Source organism: Vombatus ursinus, unplaced genomic scaffold (genome assembly GCF_900497805.2).
Source record: "Vombatus ursinus unplaced genomic scaffold, bare-nosed wombat genome assembly UNPS02014832.1, whole genome shotgun sequence".
Lineage (NCBI taxonomy): Eukaryota > Metazoa > Chordata > Mammalia > Diprotodontia > Vombatidae > Vombatus > Vombatus ursinus.
The window spans coordinates 46,765,832-46,790,613 of record NW_020954610.1 but is presented as its reverse complement, the minus strand read 5'-3'; the positions used below and the strand labels follow the sequence as shown (position 1 = coordinate 46,790,613).

At 40.0% G+C, this 24,782-nt stretch overlaps 1 protein-coding gene across 1 annotated transcript in view; it reads right to left on the bottom strand.

Annotated features, from left to right (window-relative positions):
* Positions 1 to 13,735, bottom strand: part of SNX29 (sorting nexin 29) — a 636,216-nt gene extending 622,481 nt beyond the window's left edge. Inside the window, exon 1 of the mRNA XM_027839088.1 lies at positions 13,679 to 13,735. Coding sequence (XP_027694889.1) covers positions 13,679 to 13,685 — 7 coding nt within the window. The 5' untranslated portion in view covers positions 13,686 to 13,735. The remainder of the gene's footprint in view (positions 1 to 13,678) is intronic.
* Between the last annotated feature and the right edge of the window lie 11,047 nt (positions 13,736 to 24,782).

Below are 24,782 nucleotides of genomic sequence, written 5' to 3'. Positions count from 1 at the left end.
ACACACATATACACACATATATGCATACTTACATAACAGGATATTCCAAAAGTTTTAAGCTTTAAGGATTGGCACTAAGACTTTTGGAATTGTGTGTATGTGTGTGTGCTGGTGTGCTTGTGTATAATGAGGTAGATGAGGTAGATGTTATAATGAGGTAGATGTTATTATTATCCCCACTTTATATCTGAAGGAGGTTAGGTGACTTTCCCAGGGTCACTCAGCTCATTAGTGTCTGAAGCCAGATTCAGAATCAGATTTTCCTGACTCCAGACCCAAGGCTCTAGCCACTACACCACCAGCTGCTTCAATATATACAAAGGCCACAATGCAGAAATGTTTCGCTTGACCACACGTATTTGTAACAAGGGTTTTTTTTTCTTTTCTTCATTTTTTTTTTTTGTAAAAGCCTGCCTTTTCTATCATAACTTCAAGGATGTCCTCAATACCTGTACAGATTGTGTTCCTAAAGATTTTATGAGGTGTGACAAAAAGAAAGAGGGATATGGATATAGTAGCATGAGGAAAAGAAAAACAAAAGCATTTTTTAATGTACAGAAGAAAACAGAAAGCCAGAAATAATCATAGAAAAGCAAGACATCTTTGAAAGTTACATGTTAACTTTACTACATATTTGAAAGAAAAGCAACTTGTGCCTAATAGAGATTTGGAATTTCATGTATATTCCTCTTTTTCTGTTCTACTATATATACATATTTTATTAATATTTACTAACATATATGAGTGAAAAGGTTTATTTTAAATGGTGTATATGAGCAGGTTTAAAAATAAATAAATCCAAAAGCTATACATACAGAAGCTGTATATCCATCATTAATACATCCTTCAAGAAGAAACTCTGAAAGTACCAGAAATGGCTAACCTCAAATCTCACCACAAAAAAAAAAAAAAAAAAAAAAAGATAACTAACAGGCAGGAAATGACTCTTCTAATATAGGAATGACTTCCAAGCTGGGTGTCCAATTTATAGACAAGTCATTAGCAGGTAAAAGCAAAAATCAAAATCAAAACTGAATTAGGAGAAAGAAAAATTAAGGGCTACACCTGAAAATAAGGCAACTCCAACCTATCCTCCAACAAATATGGAAAATGGGTTAAAAATAATTTTTTTTTAAAAAAAAGCCACAGATATGGCCTTAGACACATGATACTAGCTGTGTGACCCTGGGCAAGTCATTTAACCCCAATTGCCTCACACACAAAAAAAAGAGCCACAGATAGTCAGCCTACCACCATTTCCTAAAGAAGTTAAAATGATCCATCACCACACCAGAGAATCCAAAAGAATCTAAAAACCACCTCAGCAAAACATTTGACTTTCTCACCAAGCATGGAGAAATGGCAACCAAAAGCAGCCTGAGTTTAATATATAAACTCATCCGTAAAATCTTACAGAGAAGGAAGAAGACATAAAATGGGCAATGTCACCTTAGAAAACAGTGAGAAGCAAAACAAGTTCACAGAACACCTGGCATGAAACCTAATTAGCCAGATCATTCCAAGGGCACTTAAGGATTAAACTGGCAGGACAACCAACAGTCAAAAGAATATAAAAGATCTATCAGGATGACTTTTAACCAATTCCCTTCCTCACCACTGACCACCGAACCACCACGCAAAGAGAAAAGAGAGATGTGGAAAATGTAGAGAATGGGAGAATACATATAGTCCAAAATAAAAAAAAAAAAGGAGGGAATAAGCTGGAGTAGTCACAACGTATTCTGAGAAAGTTTATTCTGAACCCAACAGAATTCTGAGACTTTTGAGGAAACAGTTCTCAAGATATCCGAAAAGGAAGATACTATGCACAGAAAAAATCAAGGACCTTATAATCAAAAAAAGATTATTTGGAAAATATCAATAATTACCAAGTCATAAGTTTACTTAACCGTATTTGCAATATCTTTTATGAACATATATCTACATCCCCAATGGAGATTTTGAGGACATCCCCAATGAAGGCTTTCACAAATAATATTCTATAGCAAACCATATCTTTACAAATACACAGCTTACTGAAAAATAAAAATGTCACTCGGTGCTTACTGGCTATGAAAAAAAGTATTTCATTCTATAGAGTAAAATTTTGCCTTAAAATATCTTCTCCAATAAATTGTCTCCCATGCATATGTTAAAAATCATATAAGATTCCTTGAAAGCCTTAACGACAAAAATAACTATTTGACAACCCTCTAATTATTACATAACAATTTCAACATAAAATATGAAGACATATGTTCACCAAAGGTGTTTGCAACTGTCATGAATGACGTCTGGCACCGAATCCGAATTAATGGGGAGACCCCTATAGACACTGAGGTACTACAGATACTCCTTTTTTTATATGACATTGAGCTGCCTTGCCCTGGAACATTGCAGAGTCTCCTAAATCAAAGTTACAATCACGTGGAAGAATACAGCCTTACTGTCCACAAATGAAAAACCAAGTCAATAATGTCGATTGTCCAGACATTATTAGGCTGAATAGACAATCAATAGAGTTGTTTATCAGAAGGTCTGTAACTAGCAAGGAACAACCAAGGCTCTGCCTCAAGGTGGGACATATAGAGAGCAAAAAAAAGTTTTGCTTCCTTCAGTAAAGCAGGAAAGAAAAAGGTGAAGAAAGCCGGAGCTCAGATTCAGGGGTGGGGAACTTGCGACCTCGAGGCCACATGTGGCCTTCTAGGTCCTCAAGGGCGGCCCTTTGACTGAATCCAAACTTCACAGAACTAGTTTGGACTCAAAGAGCTGCCCTTGAGGACCTAGAGGACCACATGTGGTTTCAAGGCCACAGGTTCCCCACCTCTGTTGGCTGAAAAGCAAGGAAGAGATTTGGGCTTTGGCTGGCTACAGGGGCTGTGAACTCAAGTCTGTATTCAATCTCTCCATACAAACCATTCACCTCTATTCCCCACCAGTTTCCTCTTCCCTCCCTCCTTTCCAGGTGAATGAGCTTCTTTCCAATAGGCTGTAACACTTTCTCCTAAACACACATAAATAATAATCCCTTTGCTACCTTTCCTTGGGCACCTGGAGTAAGAGCCCCATTAAGCAGTCTCAGGTGCAGGAGAAAGAGCATGAGACCCCAAATCCTGGGGGCTGGATTACATGACCTCCAAGGTCCTTTCCAATTCTGAATTTCTGTCTAGCTACTATAGTAACACTCAACAGAATGTCTTAATTACTTTTATATTACAGTCATATTGTGAATTTAAAAACTGATTCAAAGGTGCATTTTAGGGTTGTTTTTCCAGTTGGTTCTGGTTGCCAGCATGAAGAAATTTCTGTTAATCAGTACCTGTATCTCAAACCAACACCGTAGATGGCAAGCAACCTGAGACCAGAACATGAGGACAGGCTAGATTATATTTAGAAAATTGCACAGTAGTTTTAATAACCCTAAGTTTCTCCCTGAAATAAGGGCTCATCTTTTTAATAGTGTTCTTTTTGGTGATGCTGTATAATTGAGAATCATAAAATAAGAAAAGGGAACAAGCCAAGAATATGGTATTTTGTTGATGTAAGAACTCTCTCCACTGTCTAATAGGATCATAAATCTAAAGCTGGAAGGGACCCCAGAGACCATCCAGTTAAAATCGTCATCTTACAGATAAGGAAACAAGTTTAGAGGAGTTAAGTGATTTGACCAATGTCACAAAGGTAGTAACCACGAGACATGAAATTTGAACTCATGTATTCTTGGTTCTGAGTCTGCAGGTTGATGAATTCAAATCTCATCTCAATTACTTACTACATGTGTGGCCTTTGCAAAGTTACATTTCTTTGGTCTTTAATTTCCTCATCAGTAAAATGAAGGGATCAAACTAGACATTTCTGAGGTCTCTTTCAGCTCTAAATCTATCATCTTCGGTAGGGTCTGCTGGCACATCCAAAAAATAAATAAATATATAAATGAGCACACCAAATAGAATACTATGATCTCCAAATAATTAAATTTAAATCACAAATGAGGAATAACCAATGGATAGCCTATGTGTTCAATTAGTATCTATATAATGTCTGGTTATCCAGAAGAGGTCCCTCCTCAGGCAGATTTATAAGAGGACATGAATAAATTAAAAATGAGAAGGTATAGCCAGCTTGCAATATGCACCACAGGAAGGAGTACCCACATTAAAAGAATTCAAAGTATCCAGAAAATTCTTACTTAGATGCACTTGCAAGAATGGAGGATTCTTGCAGCTGTCACTCTAATGGAAGCAGCAACTGGTTAGCAATAATCTTAATATATAAAAAAAGACCAAAAAAAAAACCATAACTACCCAAATAAGAAAAAAATCAATAAGCCTTAAGATCAAGGGAAAAAAAACCCACATAGACTGGTTTGTGTTTTTGTATTTTTTAAATACACATGCCACCACAGCCAAAACTAACTCGGTTGGGAAAGCATTAAAGTACAAATATAAAATTCACTGGTTTGATTAGGAATATCAACAGCTTGTGCTTTTTTAGATTGTGGCTATATAATGGCTCTTCCAGTTCTAAGATTCTTTGACTAATATTTATTACACAAGAAAAAAAAAATCACATAGGGTGGATTTCTTTACACTAAGTCATAAATGAAAAGTCACAACACTGCAAGTCCTTTAGCTGATTCCCAGGCTGACTCTACTTTAAATCATGGTACACTGGAAGAAGGACTGGATTTGGAATCAGAGAAAGGACCTTGGTTTGAATCCTGCTTCTGTCTCTTACAGCCTGTGAGGCTGAGAGCAAGTGGCTTATCATCTCTAGGCCTGTCTTTCTCATCTGTTACATGAGGAAGATGGACTAGAGGTCCTCTTAGGACTCTTTAAATTTCTAGGTCTCTGATCTCTGATCCTCAGTGACACTGACAATAGAAAGTTAGGAGGCTAAAAGGTGAAATGATGGCATTTCTAGGCTTATCAGTAATACAATCGGATAGTGAATTGAAAGCTCATCAACCCTGCTCTGTTGAGTCAATACAGAGAACATGCTAGAAATATTATGGTGTTATGCACTATAGCAGTGCCAAGACAATGAGAAAGATTACTCTCCACAACACAGCAGAAGAGCACTGGACATTACAACCTGGCCTGTGAGAGCAGACAAAGTCTTACTGAAGAACAGATTCTGAAGCTGCCCAGGGCTTTATGGTCATTACAGGATGAGTCAGTGAACTAACTCTGGAGCCAAAGGACCTGGGTCCACCTTTCACATTAACCACCCATGCAACCTTGAGTAAGCCGTTTAATTTCTCCAGAGTACCAATCTCCCCGTTAAAAAACGAGAGGGCTAGCCTAGACGGCCTCTGAGGTTCCTTCCAGCTATGATTCTGTGCTCTCCTATACTTTACAGATGAGGATCTGAGGCCCAGAGAGATGTAGTAGCTTACCCAAGGCCACACAGGAAAATGGCAAAGCTCAAACACAAACCCATCGTTTCTAATTATAAATCCATCACTCTTCCCACTGTGCCACCATTCAGACAGAATAGGGTACCTCCTGATGCGAAGTCATAAAAATCCACCAAAACATAAGAACTGCAAGCAACGCCAAGAAACAACCCTAAGAATATTAAAAAAAATTATGCAATGCTGTATAAAACTCAATAACAGGCAATAGCAATTAAGTCATTTCAACATTTTTCTGCCCTGAAAAGCTTAGTTCCTTACTACTTACCCTATCATCAAGTAATCGAGGTGAATAACTGTATTCATTAGGATTTCAGTGTTCAAATCCACTGTCATTGATCAATATTTAATTCTTATTTTCTATCCTAATATATCATGTACTACTTTCATTTTTGTAAATGACTGATGAACTCATCACTTTCCTTGCTTTTTATGAAAACACACACCATTAAGGACAAAATCATGCTTAAGGATGTTATCTTGGCTAATTTCAGGTCCCTTTCCATTGATTCTTCACTCTTACATCATAATACTCTTACTGAGATTTCACAGTCAATACCAAGGAGAAAATAAAAATGTCTGACAGATTCAGAATTTCCACTGGAACATGTAAATGTTGTTAAAATGTGCACAAGAAGAGAAGAGCACAACAGGACAATGAACGAACTCAAGTCCAAAACTCAGGAAATGAAAACTGTGTTTTCACCTAGTGAACTTCATAAGTTATTTCACCTGTACTTTTACCTCCTCTGTCCATGAAAAGGATAATAGTAATCTATCCTCAGAGGGTTTCTGTGCAAAATAATTTTTAGATAAATGAGTGAAGAATTACTTAATGAGCTGGGACTACCAATTACTCTATATTATCTTGCTTCTTGATCTCATCATCTCCATGGGTTCAACTATCATCACTAATCAGATGATTTTAGATCTATTTAAGCAGCCCTCATCTCTCTCCTGACCTCCAGTCTTGAACCACCAAAACACCCATTGGACATCTTGAACTGACTTGTCCTGTAACCAAACTCAGATATAACATGTCCAAAACAGAACTCATTTTTTTTCCCACAAAACCCTCCCTTCTTCTCAACTTCTCTATTACTATTTATTGACAGCACCACTATCCTTTTAGTCTCCTACACTCAGTGTCACCTTTGACTTGTCACTTCACTCACCCTCCATATCTACTTTGTTGCCAAGTTTTGTTGTTTTTACCTTCACAATATCACTCTGACATATGCCCTTGTCTCTGACTCATACAGCTGCCACTTTTGTGCAGGTCCTCATTATCTCATGCCTGGACAATTACCAAAACCTTCTGGATGATCTCCAGCCTCAAGTCTCTCCCCACATGAAGCCATCCCCGACCCTAGCAAAATGCCATCCTCCATGCAAGCCACAATGATCTTCCTAAAATGCTGATCAGACTACATCATTGCCTCCCATGAACACCAGTGGCTCACTACTACCTCCAGAATCAAATGTAAAATCTTCTGTTTGTCTTTTGAAGAGCTTCACAGCCTGACCTGGTCCTAATTTCCAATTTTAGCCTTTATTCTCCTCCCTTTACTCTATTTCAGTCTTCTTACTGTTCCTCAAACATGACATTCTATGTCTCAACTCCAAGCCTTTTCAGTGGCTATGCCTCAAGCCTGGAATGCTCTCCCTCTTCATTTCTGCCTCCAGGCTTCTCTGGCATCCTTCAAAATCCAACTCAAATCCTACCTTCTACAGAGGCCTTTCCCAATTCCCCCCACTGCTGGAGATTTCCCTCCCATTTACACTGTGTGTATTGTATGTACATAGTTGTTTACATGTTGTTTCCCCCATTAGAGTGTGAGCATCTTGAGGGCAGAGATCATGTTGTTTTGGTTTTTTTTTTTTTGCTTTTTTTTGTACTCCCAACACTTGCTCAGTGTCTGGAACATAATGATGCTTAATAAATGCTTGCTGACAGACATGAGAAATAAATGAAAGTCAATATTTCTTAACCTTAAGAGAAAGATTCAAACATTTCTACACATCAGATTGTTAAAAATGAGTTTTAATCTGTGTAACATGGATCATCAAAGCTTTTTCCACTGGAGTAGAAAGAGCAATAGATTTGCAGGTCTTAAATTCCATGTCACCCATTCACCACTTATGTGACATTGCACATAAGTTTTCTGAGCCTCAGTTTCCTGTTCTGTAACCCTAATCCATAATTCACAAGAGTGTTTTGAAGAAAGTACTTTTAAAATGTGAACTATTACTAACACTGAGACTGACTACTGACTTTGGACTATCGGGATCTTTAGCTCAAAATGGGTTTCACCACCACTGGTGAGGAGGGAGGGTGAAGCTCTTTATATTTAATTTTATAGTCTTGAATCCTTGATTAACAATGCTACTAGTGCCAGATCATTGTTTCTGGTCTTCTATTGCCAATAAGGTCTGAAAAGTACCATGGGTTTCCCCTTATAACAATATCAGAGTTCTCTTTCCAAATCTGTCATGGTCTGAGGAAAAGCACACTTTCAATCTCCAATTTTTTTCAAAGAACTTTTTTTATTTTAGGTCTCTGGGGATTTTTCTTGTTGTTCATTTGTTTTTGTTTTGTTTTTTTTTTTTTAAGGTTAAAGACATCCTTTGCTTTATATTTGGAATGATCAGATCAACTTAGTCAATTTTCTTTTTCTCTAATACTGTACTACAGTCAGTTTTGTTTACCAATGTCAAATAATAGAGTGTTAAGGATCCAAACTGGGATGTTTAATTCTATTACCTTTCTTACCAGAGTCTCTTGGTCGAGTAAAAGCAATGGAAACTATCATTAGTGTAAAAACTTCATACGTGTCTCATTTGATACTCAAAATAACACCAAGAAGAAAAGTATTATCAAACCCATTTTATGCATAAGAAAAGGAAGGCTCAGAGGGCTTAAATTCCACTTTAAACACATCAAGTTTGAGATTAAATCTGATTTCCAGCAGGTAATGGTGATTCAAGACTAGAGTTCTGGGAAGAAATAAGGACTGGATACATAGATATGGGAGTCATCTACAGAAATCATCAAATCCACAAAAAAAGGGAGAGGAGAGGGCAGGGGGCTCAGGACCCAGGATGGAGCCCTGGGATACACATATGCTTGGAAAGTGGGATAGATGATGATCCCACAAAGGAGACTGAGAACAAGTGGTCAGACAGTTAGGAGAAGAACCACAGAAAGCTGTGTCACCAAACCTGAGGGAGGAGAGGGGATTTGTGAGAGAATCTTATTCAAAGATACAGGTTATGACGAAGCTCCTAGCACCAATTCTTCTTCCCGGAACTCCCCAAGTCAGGCCAATAAACCAAGTCCTTTCTGTGTAGGATCCTATCAAGTTACGTAGACGTGAAACAAGTCAGAATTCCTTGGCACTGGAGAAACCTCAATATTTCTCAAAGTAGAGGAGTCCCTAAGATATCTATAATTGCTTCCCCAAACTCCCTTAAACACAGCCAACTTCAGAAAAGAAAGGCAAAGAACCTCCTAAAGAACGGCTTTGACTACAACACTCAAAAAATCTGGATTCTTCCCCACTTCACCACCAAGTATAAATGTCTGATCCTGATACTCAAAGCCCTCAACAATCTGAATCCAATCTATCTTTCCAATGTTATTTCATGCCACTCCATGTATCCTAACTTTCACTCAAACTGAACTACTTCCCATTCCAATTCTCTCTGTCCTCTACTTGCCTTTGGTCCCATTGTTGCCAAGACCAGGATGGATTTCTTCCTTCTCCTCTCCCCCTAAAACACACACTCAGTCAACAAGTGTTCATTACACGTTTACTGTATGCCAAGACATTGGAGATACAAAGAAAAAGCAAAAACAGTTCCTGCCCTAAGGGAACTTATATTCTAATGAGGGAAGATAACATGTAGGTAAATCCATACATTAAAGAAACATACAGAATAGAAAGAAGTTAGAGGGGGTAAAGGGAAGCCTTAGAGGGAAAACCACTAAAGAGTTATTGGGGGGCTGGGGGGGGAGTATAAAGACAAGATCTTATAAGGCCTCCTGCAGAAAGTGGCATTTGAACCGAGTCTTAAAGGAAAACAAAGACTAAAGGATGAGGTGAGGAGGGAGAGCATTCCAGGCAGGGGGGCACTCAGTGCAAAGGCACAGAGATGAAAGAAAGAACTCACCTTCACGTGTAAGAATGGCAAATGGGCCAACATGGGGCCATAGGTAGGGTATTTGAAGGAGGAATAGTGTGTAATAAGACCAGAAAGATAAGGGGGAGGGGGAAGGGGAGAGTTTTAAATGTCATACAAAGGAGTTTAAATTTTATCCTAAAGAGAGTCAAAACAAAGAAAGAAAACTATAGGCTAATTTCCTTAATGAATATTGACACAAAAATTTAAATAAAATCTATTTCATCCTAGAAGTAATATGAAACATTGTAGTATACTGAGTAAAAGAGTGGGTTGACAGGATCAGACCAGCACAAAGGAAAACACCCACAAAGATTGCTGTCTCTCCTTTCCTCCAAGTCATAACTCAAGCACCATCTCCTCTACAAAGTCACCTGGGAGGCCTCTCGGTTAAAAGTGATCTCCCCCTCATCAATTTTTTATGGTTTTTTGCCCTATTCTTTGAATTTATGTGAAAGCTGGCCTAGATGGTCTCTGAGGCTCCTTCTAGGTCTAAATCTAAGATCACACTTGGCCTTGCATCAGAATAGACACCTGTTTTCTCCATTAGAATTACAAACTCCTTGAAATTAATATCTCTACGTAATACCTGTCTTGTATCTCACATGTAGCACACAGAAGACACTAAAGCAATGCCTATTGATATGAATCAGAACCATGTCAAGTCCTATATTCCACATGAGGCCTGGTAAACTCCAATTCGTTCTAATCTCCCTTCTCTGAACACTCACTGGAAATATTTCCTTTCTCACACAACTTAGCATGTATAGTATACTGTCTTAATGCTAAAAGGCAACAAATCCAAGTCATATAAGATGAATAATATTGTGATCATATTGACCAAATTAAAGTACACATCTGTCCTTTCTGTTAAGATCTGGTAAACTACAGAAAATGGAAAATGGCATGGAATCATGCTATTAGGTAGGCAATGTATTTTTTAGGGGAGCGGGGATTTTGTTGGGAAGTGTCTGTCCAAAAACAATACAATATATCAACAAAAATAAATTATATGCTATTTTGTTTTCTAATTGCTTAGCATGCATATCTTATTAGTCAAAAACTATAATAATGTAGTAACTGATTTAGTTTTTCAAAATTTACTTTTACTTTTCTAGAAGCTCCATTGCTGATTCTACAAACTTTCCCCCTCATGCCATCATAGCCTTCTTACCCTGGAAATTCTCTTTGCCCCTACAACCCCATCTTCTGATTGGTCAGTTCCTCCCAGATCCTTCATTTTAAGGGCAATGTCCAGGCCAGCCAAGCCTTCATTTCTCTCCGCTCTCTTATTCCCAGTGCTTAGCACAGTGCCTCGCGTATAGTTAAGTAAGCCCTTAATAAATGCTTGTGGGCTTGACTTTACAAAGCATAACACATACATCACCATATGCAATTCACAACAACTTTGTGATGTAGGTACTACAGATATTACTATCTATATTACAAATGAGGAAATTCAAGATTGGACAGGTTAAGTTATTTCATCCCCATAGATTTAGAGCTGGAACAGACCAAAGGAGATACTTTAAAAAAATCTGATCCCAGATCAGCTGGGACAAATAAATCCATGACAGATCCACACAATTGTTTTCCTGAGTCACTCCCATCTCCAGACACACAAACACTCAGGAATGACTTAGCAACAAAATAAGAGCAGGATCCTTCACATTTCAAGAATAGCAGAGACTGTGGCCAACCCAAGGCACCAAAACCTAGAGCCAAGTCAAAAACAAACCAAAAAACAAAGCCTCCGGCTCCTCCACACAAACCAAGAAGCTTAGGGTAGAACACCCCAAAACTCAATCCCAGCTAATGGTGATGACAGAAAGTAGAGAGGAAAGGAAGGTGTCAAACCCTGGGCAAGACGTGAATGATAGCTGGACAGAGTGGTCAACTCCTGAGACTGTTGGAGCTGGGTTAAGAAAATGATAGTAGCGACTGAAAAACTAGATTGCCCAAAGAACAATAACTTCAGAGAGAAGGGAGGACAGAAGAGCATAAAGGAAAAACATGAGCCTAGGCCATCAAACGACTGGGAGTGACTGGGAACAAGCAGGGGGTGAAACAACTAGGGTGCACTGGGGAGCAGGGGTGTCAGACAACAAGAACAGATTAAAGAGCAGGAGGCAGACAACTAGAAGTGACTAGGGGGCAAAGAGGAAGAGACAAACAGAGAGGGACTGAGAAACAGAGGGGCAGCAGCCTGAGGAGCAGGGGTAAACAGACAACTTGCGGGGTGAGAAGAGGAGTAGATGATTAGAAAATTTGGGGGAAGGGACGCAGAAGCACAGGGTCAGATAATATAAAGGAGATTGAAGTAGGAGGATGATAGAGTGGAAAGCCTGGAAATCGGGGAATCAGAAGACTGAGGGGAGGGGAGGTTGTACCTGAAAAGGAGGGAATAAACACGTGGTGGGGGAAGCATGGGACAAAAGAGGTAAACTTGGGGCAGGGGGCCTGAAGAGCAAAGGGATCAAGCACCTAAGGAAACTGGGAAGCAGAGGAGTCAGATATCGAGGAAGACACTAGAGATTAGAAGGATCAGACAAGTAAGACTGGGAAGTTGGGGGGAGGGGTCAGATAATTAGGGGGCCCTGGGGAGCAGGGGATAAACACATGGGGATCATGTGGAGGGAAGGTCAGACAACTGAGGGGACTGGGAATCAGGGGGTCAGATGACTGGGAGGAGGCTGGGGAGTAGGAGGGTCAAACAACTAGAGGGACTGGGAAGCTGAGGGTCAGATAAATAACAGGGCCTGAGAAGCAAGGGGTAAACATATGGGGGTCATGTGAAGCAGGGGAGATCAGATATGTGGAGTTTAGGAAGCTTGAGAGTCACATGACTGAGAGAACATTAGGAAGTAAGAGGATCAGACAAGAAGGACCAGGAAGTCAAGGACCATATGACTGGGAGAATACTAGGGAGTAAGAGGGTCAGACAACTAGAAGGACTGGAAAACTGGGGATGAGACCACTGGAGGGACCGGAAGGTGCGGGTCAGATAATTAAGGGGGCTTGAAAAGCAGGGGGTAAACACATGAGGATTATGTGGGTCAGAGTGGGTGGGTCAGACATGTGGTGGGTCTGGCTGAGGGTCAGATGACTGGATGATTCTAAGCGGGACAGGGAAGTAGAAGACCAGGAGGAGGGTTTCTAAAAAGCAAACAATAACATGTGGAGGCCATGGGAAGGGGAGGGGTGGTGCGACATGTGGGGGCGCCTGGGAAGCTGGAGCTCAAATGACTGAGAGTAGAAGGTCAACGGGAGCAGGGGTAGGGTCAGACAAGTAGAAGGACTGGAAAGCTGGAGATGAGACAAATGACGGGATTGGGAAGATGGGGGTCAAATAACTAAGGGGGTCTGGGAAGCAAGGGGTAAACACCGGGGTCATGGAGAGTAGAGGGGGGTCAGACATGGAGAAGGGGGCCCTCTGGGAAGCAGGGGATGGGTCAGATGCCTGAGAAGATCCTGGACAGCAGGAGGGTCGGACAAGTAGAAGGACTGGGAAGCTGAGGGTCAGATAACTGAAGGGCCCTGGGGAGCACGGAGTAGACACAAGGGGGCCATGGGGGTAGGGAGGGTCAGAGATGTAGAGGGGTCTGGGAAGGTGGAGCTCATATGACTAGGAGGATACTAGTGAGTAGGAGGCTCAGGTAAGTGGCCTGGGAGGCTGGGGGTCGGACACCCAGAAGGCCTAGGGAGCAGACTTCGGGAGGAGATCAAACATGTGGGGGTCCTGGGGAGCAGACATGTGGGGTCCTGGGGCGCTGGGGTCAGAAATGTGGGTGTCCCGTGGAACAAGGGATCAGACATGTAGCAGTCCTGAGGAGCAAGGGTCAGACCCCGTGGGGCGTCCGGAGGTCGGACCCCTGGGGGGCCCAGGGAGCGAAAGCTGAGCCGCCCGGGGAACCGGGGAGCAGGTGACAGGTACAGCAGGAGCGAGAGGCAGGAGCCAGTGACAGCTGAGGGACCGCAAGGGGTGCTCCGACCGAGGGCCAGCCCCCCGGCCCCCCGGCCCCCGGCCCCGGCCCCGGGGTCCAGGTGGAAGGGCAGCACGGGGCGGGCCCCGCCACTCACCGCTCATCCTGCCGGTGCCGCCTCCACCGCCGCCTCTGCTGCTCGGGCCGGCCGGGGTGGGGGGGAGGGGGAGGCGGGGGAGAGAGACAGAGACACACTCGGCGCGCCAGCCCCGCCCCGGAAGCGAAGAGCCGCCGGCTTGCAGGCCCCGCCCTCTGACCCGGAATGTAAACCTCCTCTTCGGGACTCTCGGGAGCTGACAGGGCTCGGGGCAGCCCCGTGGGTGCGGCATCCTCCTCCTCCTCCCTGGGGTGTCAGAGGCAAGTGACTGAGGGGACTCGGGGGGAGGGGGTGGTGGAGAGATCTCCAAGCACGGAAGAAGTGGGAGGGGGGCGTCTAACCCCTCCCACGAGGCACGACTGGGAGGAGAGGGGGAGGGCGGGAAAGGTCTCCTGGGGGTAAATCTAGGGAAGCCGCTTCTGAGCGGTGGGGTTGGAGGAGGAGGAGGAAGAGGAGAAGGAGAGTGGCCTCCAGGGGCTTTGGGAGGAATACGAGGCTGAAGGAGACTACAATAAGTCCCCGAATTGCCACTTTAATAGGGCCCGAAAGCAGTGAAAGGCTGAGGGGAGGGGAGGAGCTGAAAGTTACATTTTGATTCAGCAAGCATGTAGTATGCGCCTACTGTGTGCAGAGATCTGAGTTAGACCACAGGGCAGATACTTAAGACCCTTGGAAGGATCAGTAGGTGATCCACCTTAAGTGTTACAGATCACGACCTCTTCTGAGTCTTGTCCTGTGCATCCCCGTCCAACCCCACGGCCTCCCTTCAGTCTCCCACGGGAGCCACCCAGCTGCTCCGATGGCGGCTCTGGCGATGGAGCCCTTGTGACATTGCACGGATACAGATGTTGCAAGCAAACGATCCATCATTTGTCCCCTTCTCTATATGACAGAACAGAACCACATTCTTTTCTGGTCATACATTTCTTTAATGACATCCTTTATGCTCCTTCTCTTACACAATTCGTTGGTGTTGTAGTAAACCTATTCACACCCACCATGTATTTTGCTAATTACCCTTTCCACTTTAATTCTTTGGAGGCTGTGGTATTGTGACACAGCCATGTGGCATCTTGGGAAGAATATTGATGTAAAAGAGTAGAACTTTGTTTCAGGGAGAAGTTTGGGGTCATTAAAGGCCCTGATTGGTTTCCCAAAGCAATTCAGCCCACTTTCTTTTTCAGTTCTGGACCACTGAGCTCATTGTCTTTATGCAGTGCCTTTTCAAGATATGTGTACTGATGAACCAATCTTATGGGTTATCCATCCAACTACATATAATAGTCTAGACAATAGGCATTCATCTACTTGTTATGCCCAGTATTGATAGAGTGAATTCTTTTGAGAAATTGTGAGTCTCAAATTGAGTGATGATTTTTAGATGTGATACCATCCCTGTCCTAATGAAGCGTACAGTCTAGTAGTTAAAGAATTGTTCTGAGGCATTGACTTTTTCAGGAAATTGTAATTATAGAGCCTGGATCTGTAAAAGAAACTCTAGCATCTCCCCATTTCCAGTGCCTCTTACACACTTCTATCACATTAAGCTATTTAAAACAGTTCTAATCATGTCACTACCTTTCTCAAAGACTTAAAAAAAAAATTTAAATCAGAGGCGGAGTGAGAGCATATTTGCTCTACCCAGTCAGCACATGTCTTCAACTTAGAAAATGTACTATACCAAATTCTGATCAGGAAAGCCAGAAAAAAATCACAGTGAGTCATTTTTCCAGTCCAGAGCAGCCTAAGAAAATAGTGAGGTCTATGGACACTGGGTGAGGGTTGACCAAGAGCACAGTGCAGGGACAGCAGAGGCAGCAGTGGAAAGCATTCTAGGGCCCAAGGACAGTAAAGGGGCTAAGGTTGAATACCAGGGTTGGAAGCACCAGGGCAGACAGAGATCCCAGGGGCCCCCTGAACCAGGCCTGGGAACAGGATTGAGTGCCAGCTGGCAACACTGTCACCCATTACCCAGTTCCAGGTCACTATTTCAGAGAAAAGAAGAGTGGGCACAAGGGAGAGAGACTTGAGATTGTAACAAGCAAGGGACAAGTTATAAAAATCTTGGGCCAAGAGCACAAGAACAGAGGAGAAACTCACCTTTTGCTAATCTTTAAACTAACCTTTAGCCCTGCACATAAACCTGCAGTGGAAAACCACGGCAGGAAACCAACACCAAACGACAGTTCAATCACTGTGAACCTGCCAGAAACACCCAGAAAGTTAACAGTAATTGAGCCCAGCAGCAGGCTATTGACACAAGCACATCCACTCAAACCTCTCTCAGGAACTTACAGAACTCCTACCAGGTGGACCATGAGCAAACTTCTTTCCACATCATACCAGCTGGGAAGCGCTAAGCACCAAATCTTGCAGGCCCCCAGACTAAACTGTGAAAACAGCAGAAAGTCATAAAAAGACAGAAACTCAGGCCAGATGTCCCCCCAAGAAGTGAGCAGAGCCCAAAATTAACTGGGACTTTTTTCTTAACAGTGATCTTCTTAGGGTTTGTACCTAGTAATAGAATCTCTGGATCAGAGAGTATAGACTTAGGTGTGAATTCTCTATCTACACTTTATCCTCTATCTTATATGTAAAATGTCTTTGCATGTTGTCTCCCTCATCAGACTGTAAGCTCCTTGAGAGCAGGGGCTGGGTTTTTTGTTGTTGTTGGGTTTTGGAAGATTTGGGGGAGACTTAGCACAGTGCCTGCCACATAGTAGTTTCTTAATAAATGCTTTTTGATTGATGACTTTTTAGTCACTTTATTTGCATAATTCCAAACAATTTTCCAAAATAGTTTTATTGATTGACTGGTCACCAACAGAGTATTAACGTATCCATCTTCACACAACACTTCTATTGTTAACTACTCCCGTCTTTTATGATCTTTGCCAGTTTGCTGTTGGTGAAACCCCCAAAGAGCTGTTTTGGTTAGCATTTCTCTAATTATTAGTGATTTGGAGCATTCTTTAATATTGTTATTAACACTTTGCAATTGTTTTCTTAAAAATTTTCAATAGCTTTCTGTTTATTGCAGAAAGATCCCCAGACTAAAGCGTCTGGAAACCATACCACTAACTTTCCATGTGACCTTGGAATAAATCATTTGCCCTCCCTGGACCTCAGTTTCCTATCATGAAAAGGAAGCAGTTCAAATAAAAGATCTCAAAGTGCCATTCTAGCTCTAAGACTCTGTGAATCTTTAAATTCCTTAGCCAGCCGCTAAAGGATGCCCTTCTCTGGCCCCAATCCACCTCTCCAGCCTTATTTCTCACTATGATATACTCAGGTCAAACTTGACTGCTCATTGTTGTGCCATATCTTAGTTTATATCATTCTTGTCTTACTGAAACACCTCCCTGTTCCCTTACTCTGCCTATCCAAATCCATTCTTCATGAAAACTTCCCTGATTCCCCCAACCAGAAGTTATCTCTCCCTCTTCTGAATACATATAGCTCTCTAAATAATTATGTTTTGCCTTTTTATTAGTTACTTGTATTGTCTTATCTTCCTTAATAGACCATATGCTCCTTTGGGGCAACATGATTTTAGTGGTAAGAATACCAGATCTGAAGTCAGCCACTGTTCTAACACTAATTATTTCTGATCCCCAATTTCTTTATCTATAAAATGGGTCTGTTTATAATGTTTGTACTATCTACCTCATATGGATGTTGTGAGAAAAGCAGTTTTACAAAACTGTGTTGTGTACTTTTTATGTAATATACCCTTCATGATCTGGTTCCTTCTGGAAAAGTTTTTCTACTTCTTGGTTTTTGGTTTGGTTTTTTTTGTTTGTTTGTTTTTGGTTTGGTTTTTTTTTTTTACATTACTCTCCTCCATGCATTCCCGAAGCCAGCTACATTGCCAAAGTTGCTGCTCCTATATCCATGGCTTCCACTGGCTGCCCTTCCATGTTCCATTACCTTACCCCTGCCTCTTAGTTTCCCTGACTTCTTTCAAGACTTGGTTCAGATACTACCTTTTGCAGGAGACTTTTACCAGTCCTCTAGCTTTTAGTGCCTTGCTTTTTCAGATTACCTGCCATATACTCTCCTATATATCTCATATACTGAATTTTTTCTATTTCCTCCATTAGAATCTATGCCCCTTGAGGACAAAGAGAATTTTTGCCTAGCATTTTGTATCCCCAACACTTAATACAATAGCCTGCACATAGTAAATGATGTATAAATGTTTGTTTATTGACTGACCAACTGATAGCATTGTCCATTATAGTTACCTTCAATTATCAACTATTGGTAATTATCAGTATATTGAACTCCATGAGGTCAGTGACTGAGTCATAATGTTATGTCCTTCAAGCCTAGCACAGGGCTCTTCACCTAGTAGATGCGTAATTAATGTTTATTTGACTAGTAGGTCACTTAATAGGTATTTGTTGGATGAACTGTTATTTTAAACAATTATTTTACTCCAATTTTGTAAAATCTGATCAGGCAAAGACCTTAAGTCCAAGGTCACAGGCTATTAGGTATCAGAGAATGGACTAAAATCCTTTTGACTCATGCTATAGAGCTCCTTCCACTACACAGCATTACACATTCATTAGGGTTTTTTTATTGTATGTGTCATGGCACAAACTACTAGAAGCTCTAAGGTAGGCACACTGATAGAGCTAAACATTTAGAGCAAGGGCTGACAAACTATGGCCTGTACAAAAGCTGGTTATGGGACCAGATTTGCTCTTTGGGCCATACATTTTTATACAAATGGAGGTGAACCTATGTTCTCAAAAATCTTTGGTAAATAGGTCCTTTCCAGCTGGAAAGGGCTTTAAACTGTGGCCCTATCAATAGAAGAAGTTCTTCACAGAGTAATGAATTCTTCAACCATAGCCATTCACAGAGACCATCTACTAAGGTAGGGATTCTTAACTTGGGAGTACATGAAATTGGATGGGAAAAAAACATATGTTTATTTTCACGAATCTTTGGTTTTCTTTGTAATTCTATGTTTTTTGTACTTCTAAAAATATTATTCTGAAAAGGAGCCATAGGCTTCACCAGATTGTGAAAGGGTCCATGACACAAAAAAGATAAATCCCCTTGTACACACACTAAGTTATACAAGAGGTACAAGACATGATGATGGAGTATAAGTATTCCCATATCAACAAAGTGACAGACTTAAAGTATCTAATCATATAATATAGAACTAAAAGATGAATTGATTTTCAGAGTGGTAAGGGAGAGGTAGGCCACTTGAATTTCACATTTGGCTAGTCAGAGTTGTAGAAATTAATAAATTCCTTTCTGATCAGTACAGAAGACTTGTTAGAAAGTTATTCTGTGAAAGTCACAAAATGTTTCAGTGTTAAGCATATACTCAAAGAAAACAAAAACAGAAAGATTCCATACACATCAAAATATATGTCACAGCCCTGTTTGTGATAACAAAAAACTGGAGAAAAAAAATGACTGCCCAACTGCTGGGGAATGGCAGAACAAATTGTGGTATGTGAATTTAGTGTAGTATAATTTCTGTTTAAGAAACAATCAATATGAAGTATTCAGAAAAACACGAGACCTATATGAACTGATACCGAGCAAAATAAGAACTAAGAGAGCAATATATACAATGACTAAAATATCATAAATGAAAAAAAAAAACACCAAAAGCTAGGAAAGGTCAGGTTAATTACAATGATTAATATTAGTCCTAGAGACCAAATAAAGAAACAGAATTCTATCTTTCAGTAGAAAGATGGACTATGGATGCAGAATATTTCATATACTACCATACGGTCATGTTTTACTATCCTGCTTAATATTTTTTGTTGTCAGGAAAAATTGTGATAGGATGTATTGCAAAATGGCAGGTATGAAAAATGAAAGGCATCAGGGGCAGCTAGGTAGCGCAGTGGATAGAGCACTGGCCCTGAGGTCAGGAGGACCTGATTTCAAATCCAGCTTTAGACCAAACACTTGACACTTACTAGCTTTGTGACCCTGGCAAGTCACTTAACCCCAATTGCCTAAAAAAAAAAAATGAAAGGTATCAATATTTTGTTTTATTATTTATTATTATTATTATTATTATTTTGCTTTTTAGGCAGTTGGGGTTAAGTGACTTGCCCAGGGTCACACAGCTAGTGTCAAGTGTTTGGTCTGAGGCTGGATTTGAACTCAGGTCCTCCTGACTTCGGGGCTGGTGTTCTATCCACTGTGCCACCTAGCTGTCCCTTATTATTATCATTCTAAGAGATAGAAATTCACTTCTAAGTACAGTAATATGCTTTAAAGCTATTGAAAAGATTGTGGAGGAGAAGGAAGAGCATGAAGGAGTCTAGATAATTTCTTAGAAGGATACAACTAGGAATATGAGATGTCTAAAAGATGACAACAAGCCATGGGGAGGTCTCATTCTTCCCACTTTTCCTAAACTTACAGACCTTCAAAGGCCAACACAATCATATCCCTGTTTGCCTATAGTATTTTTCCATTTATTGGAACACAGAGAGAGAGAAGAGGAAGTGAGAAAAAAAGAGAAAAGGAAGTGAAATACAGCAGAAGTTACTGTCAGCAGTTGCCTTAGGATCATAAAGTAGCAACTGTCATATACTACTAACCTCCACTTCCTTGAAGCATCCTTCAACCACTCCCTGTTCTCCCAAACTATTGCCCTTGTTCTGGTTTCACTGGCCTTCTGACATACCCTAGACTCCATGCTATACCATTTTAATGATAACAGTCACCAAAAGAATCACTTCATCTTCCACCAGTCTTACTCTAACTAATTGCCTGCCTATCTACATTAGAGGTATCTGGTGCCATAGAATGCTGGACCTAGAGTTTGGAAGACCCAAGTTAAAATTTGAAATCAAATATTTACTATGTGACCCTGGGCAAGTCATTTAACTTGTTTGCCTTAATTTCTTCCACTGTAAAAATAAGGATAATAATAGCACCTGTCTTTTTTTGGGTGGGGGGCCTAGGCAATGGGGTTAAGTGACTTGCCCAGGGTCACACAACTAGTAAGTATGTGTTTGAGTCCAAATTTGAACTCATACCCTCCTGAATCCAGGGCCAGCGCTCTATCCACTGTACCACCTAGCTGCCCCATAAAAGCACCTATCTTGCAGGGTGGTTGTGAGGATCAAATGAGATAATAATTGTAAAGCACTTAGCCCAGTGCCTGGCACATAGTAGGCACTACATAAATACTTATTCCCTTCCCATCTCCATTTCCCTCCCAGGGAGCTAAGCATTGGTGGGAAAAAAATCACAAATTCATGCTATTGACTGCAGCTGGACCCTTAATAATGTTACAACTTATTCTAAATTCCTTACCACATTTCCCAAGCAGCTTTTTCCACCTTTTCAGCCCTTAAACTCAACTTCTACTCTCAACAGATAACCTCAGCTTCCTACTTTATTGAGATCTAAGCCATTACAAAATATTGATTCAGCTTCATTCCTCCCTACATATTTCCTCTTTTGTTTTTTTTTTCTGTCTCTCAGGATCAAGTACCCTTCCTTTTTGCCAAAGGATAACCCTTCCACCTTTGGTCTTTATCCCATTCTCTCCTCTCTTCTGAGACTTTTTTCCATCAAGTATATTCATCCTCTCTTTCTGTCTCTGTCTCTGTGTCTCTGTCTCTCTCACACACACACACACACACACACACACACACACAATCACTCAGGCTCAAAACACTAGTCATCTTTGATTCCCTCCTTCTTTACCTCCTATATTCAATCAATTGAAGAGACTTTTCAGTTCTAATGCTGAAATGATTGTCTCCCAGATCTGTTCCCTGTTGTTGTTGTTGAGTCATTTCAATTGTGTCTGACTTTCCGTGACCCCATTTGGGATTTTCTTAGCAAAGAAATTATTATAATAGCCTTTTAATCAGGCTCCACAACTCTGGTATCTCACAATTCCAATTTTTACTACATATTTAAAGAATAGGTTCCAATATATTCTTCATGCCACCACCAGAATAACCTTCCTGAAACATTGCTCTGATCATGTTATTTCCTAGCTTTCAACAAAACACGGACAAAGTTTCTCCAACTAGCCTTTTGTACAAGGTAGAAAGATGTCATACAATTCAGTGGATCCCAACATTTTTTGTTCCATGAACCCCTTTCAATAACAAAAAAAAAAGTGTTGTGATCCCTAGGGTAATTTAATATGTTACTTATTCCTTTACATTTATTCATTAAGTACTTACAATAACTGCAATGATAACTTTTGCCCCTAAAAGCTCAAAATAAATTTTATATTAGATAATTGTGACTATAAAATAAGAAATTTTGTTCTATCTATAATTATGAAAATACTGAATCTTAAATTATAAAACTATATAATGTTAATATTTTATGTAGAACATTCTATAAGAATTAAAAAATAATCCAAGAAGACTTCATATACTTCCAACTATCTGTAAGACTTCATAATAAATTTATTTTACAAATTTTGTTTAATATAAATTACATTTTTACAAAAATAACTTAGAACTTGGAAGATGTATAACAATATAATTTAACACAATATAATATAATAATGTATAAACTTAATTAAGTGTTGGACTTTTTATCTGAACAAAGATTTGCAGTATTTGACTCAGGACCAGACAAACACAATCTTAAATCTAGTTCTGTTTTGAGTTTATTTTTATTTAAAACAAGAACAAGTTAAAATGCTCACTCATACAAATATGTAGTGAAAAATGGTAAGAGAATTTTATAAGCTTTTTTGCTAAGAGATAGAAATTAATTTTTCATATTTAGCCACCTAACCACTTGACAAAAATGAGTGACCGTTGCTGCCTACCAGTTCATTTGAAAATTCACCAGAGAGAAGAATGGTAGCATAAGAAGAGGATAAGTTTAAATCAGAAAAAAAGCTTCATTACTATAAGGCATGTTTCTATAGAGTGTGATGATCTGTAATGGTTTCAAGATGGCTTGAAATGCACTTGCACAGCAATTTTCAAATGGCCTGACATTTGTACTACAAGAATTGAAATGTTCATAACATCTTGATCGCATGATTACACAGCTGATGAGATATGATTACAGAGTAACAGGAATAAGGGAGCTAATCAGGGTACAGAATGCTAATGAAGGCTTGCAGGTAATTAACCATCCTTTGAGAATGGGCTTGCACTCAAAATGTCAAACCCTTATGGAAGTTTGGAAACAATTTGATAACAGGTTGAAAAATTGCAAGAACATATTGTGCTTGGTCAGAAGTGGTCGGAATTTTATATAATCACTGCAGCAACAACAAAATCATTGTTTGCATAATCATGATGCTTTTGAAATAAAACATACTTACAGAAACAAACTGTAATGTTTCAAACATGCATATGCTTGTTGACACAAAGGAAAAATATATTAGTAATTTAGTGCCTAAGGCCCTCTAAAAGAATTTTTGGTGTAGACCAATTGAAGCAGTATCACAAATTTCCACTGGTTCCCACTGGTCTAGATGATAGTAGGCATTAAGAGAATGGGAATTTATTGATGTGGTCACATCAGACCACCCAATTAGCTAATGATGGCACAATGTTTCTAATGGAGCATCTCACACCATATATATATATGTGTGTGTGTTATCTAACAGAAAGAAAATATGTATAATGTAAAGTTATACACTAGATTTGAAACTATAACTTCACAAATACAAGGTGGAGGGAATGTGGATACTTCATCTGAAAAGAGATCTGAAATCTGTAAGCTGGACTGTCAGCTCAATATGAGTCAAGTGTCATATGGAAACCAAAAAAGGTAATTTTATCCTACACTGCATGGAGAAGCCTAGTGTTTACAATAAAGGAATTAGGAGTTCCTGCCCTGATTGGGCCATATCTGGAATATTGAGTTTAATTCAGCGCACCACATTTTATCAGTGATACAAAATAGATGGAGAGAATTTAGAAGGCAGCAACCAGAATGGCAAGAGGACTGAATAATATATCATAGATGAACCAAAAGAGGAAATAGGAATGCTAACCTGAAGCAGAAAAACTTAAGAGAACTTGATAACAGTCTTCAAGTATTTGAGGGACTGTCATGTAAAACAGAAATTAGACTTCTTTGGTTTGGTCCTAAAGGACACAGTTAAGACAAGTGACTAGAAGTTGCAGAGAGATGGATTTATCTTGATGTAAAGTAAAACTTCATAGTAATTAGAGCTGTCCCAAAGTAGATGCTACAAATCAAGACTTGATTTATTGTTTTGTTGATTTCTAGAGTTATGGGTAACATTAATAACACAGAGTAAACTTAAACTTATATTGTGCATACTTTTTTTTTCCTGGAGAATTGGTTGTTAAACATTTATCAGCACACCCTTGCTGTGATTCCTTGCCCGAAAAATTCGGGTGGCATAAAATAAAACCAACCTGGTCAGCTGAGCATTCACAGTCATCCCTGCAATCTATATTTCTAAACGTTTCTCACACTACCCGTTTACATATACTTTGTACTTCATCCAAACTGGATTCCCATCTGTTCCCCAAATATGCCCTGTACTTTCCTGCAAGTGTATTTTTATTCATGCTATTCCCTTTGTCTATACTATTAAATTTCTGCTGATTGGAGTGCTACTTATACTTCAAGGCTCAATTCAAACATTACCTCCTTCATGAAGCCAACCCTAATTCTTCAAACAGATAGAGCTTCTCAAGCTTGTGAATCCTCGACATATGGTGAGGGCATTTATATCCTCCTTTGTACTGAAGAAGGTATTTAATAAATATTTGTTATAGTGAATTGAATTACAATATTGTATCCTCTAAAGTAGGGGTTCTTAACCTTTTTTGTATTGTGGACCCCATTAATAGTGAATCCCTTCTCAGAATAATGTTTGTTTCCTATATGCGTAATCGAAGGAAATGCTGGATTTCACTTAGAGGTTAATAAAATAAAGATATAATTTTTTTCCCATCTGAGTTTATAGATTCCCTAAAATCTAACCATGGATCCTTGGGGTTCATTGACCTCCATGTTCAGAACCCCTGCTCTAAAGTTTTGTTTTATACTGCTTAAGTATAGACTTCATTCTAAATTTTCCATGAAAACCAATATACATTAGTCTACTGCAGGAGATTGGTGAACTTGATTG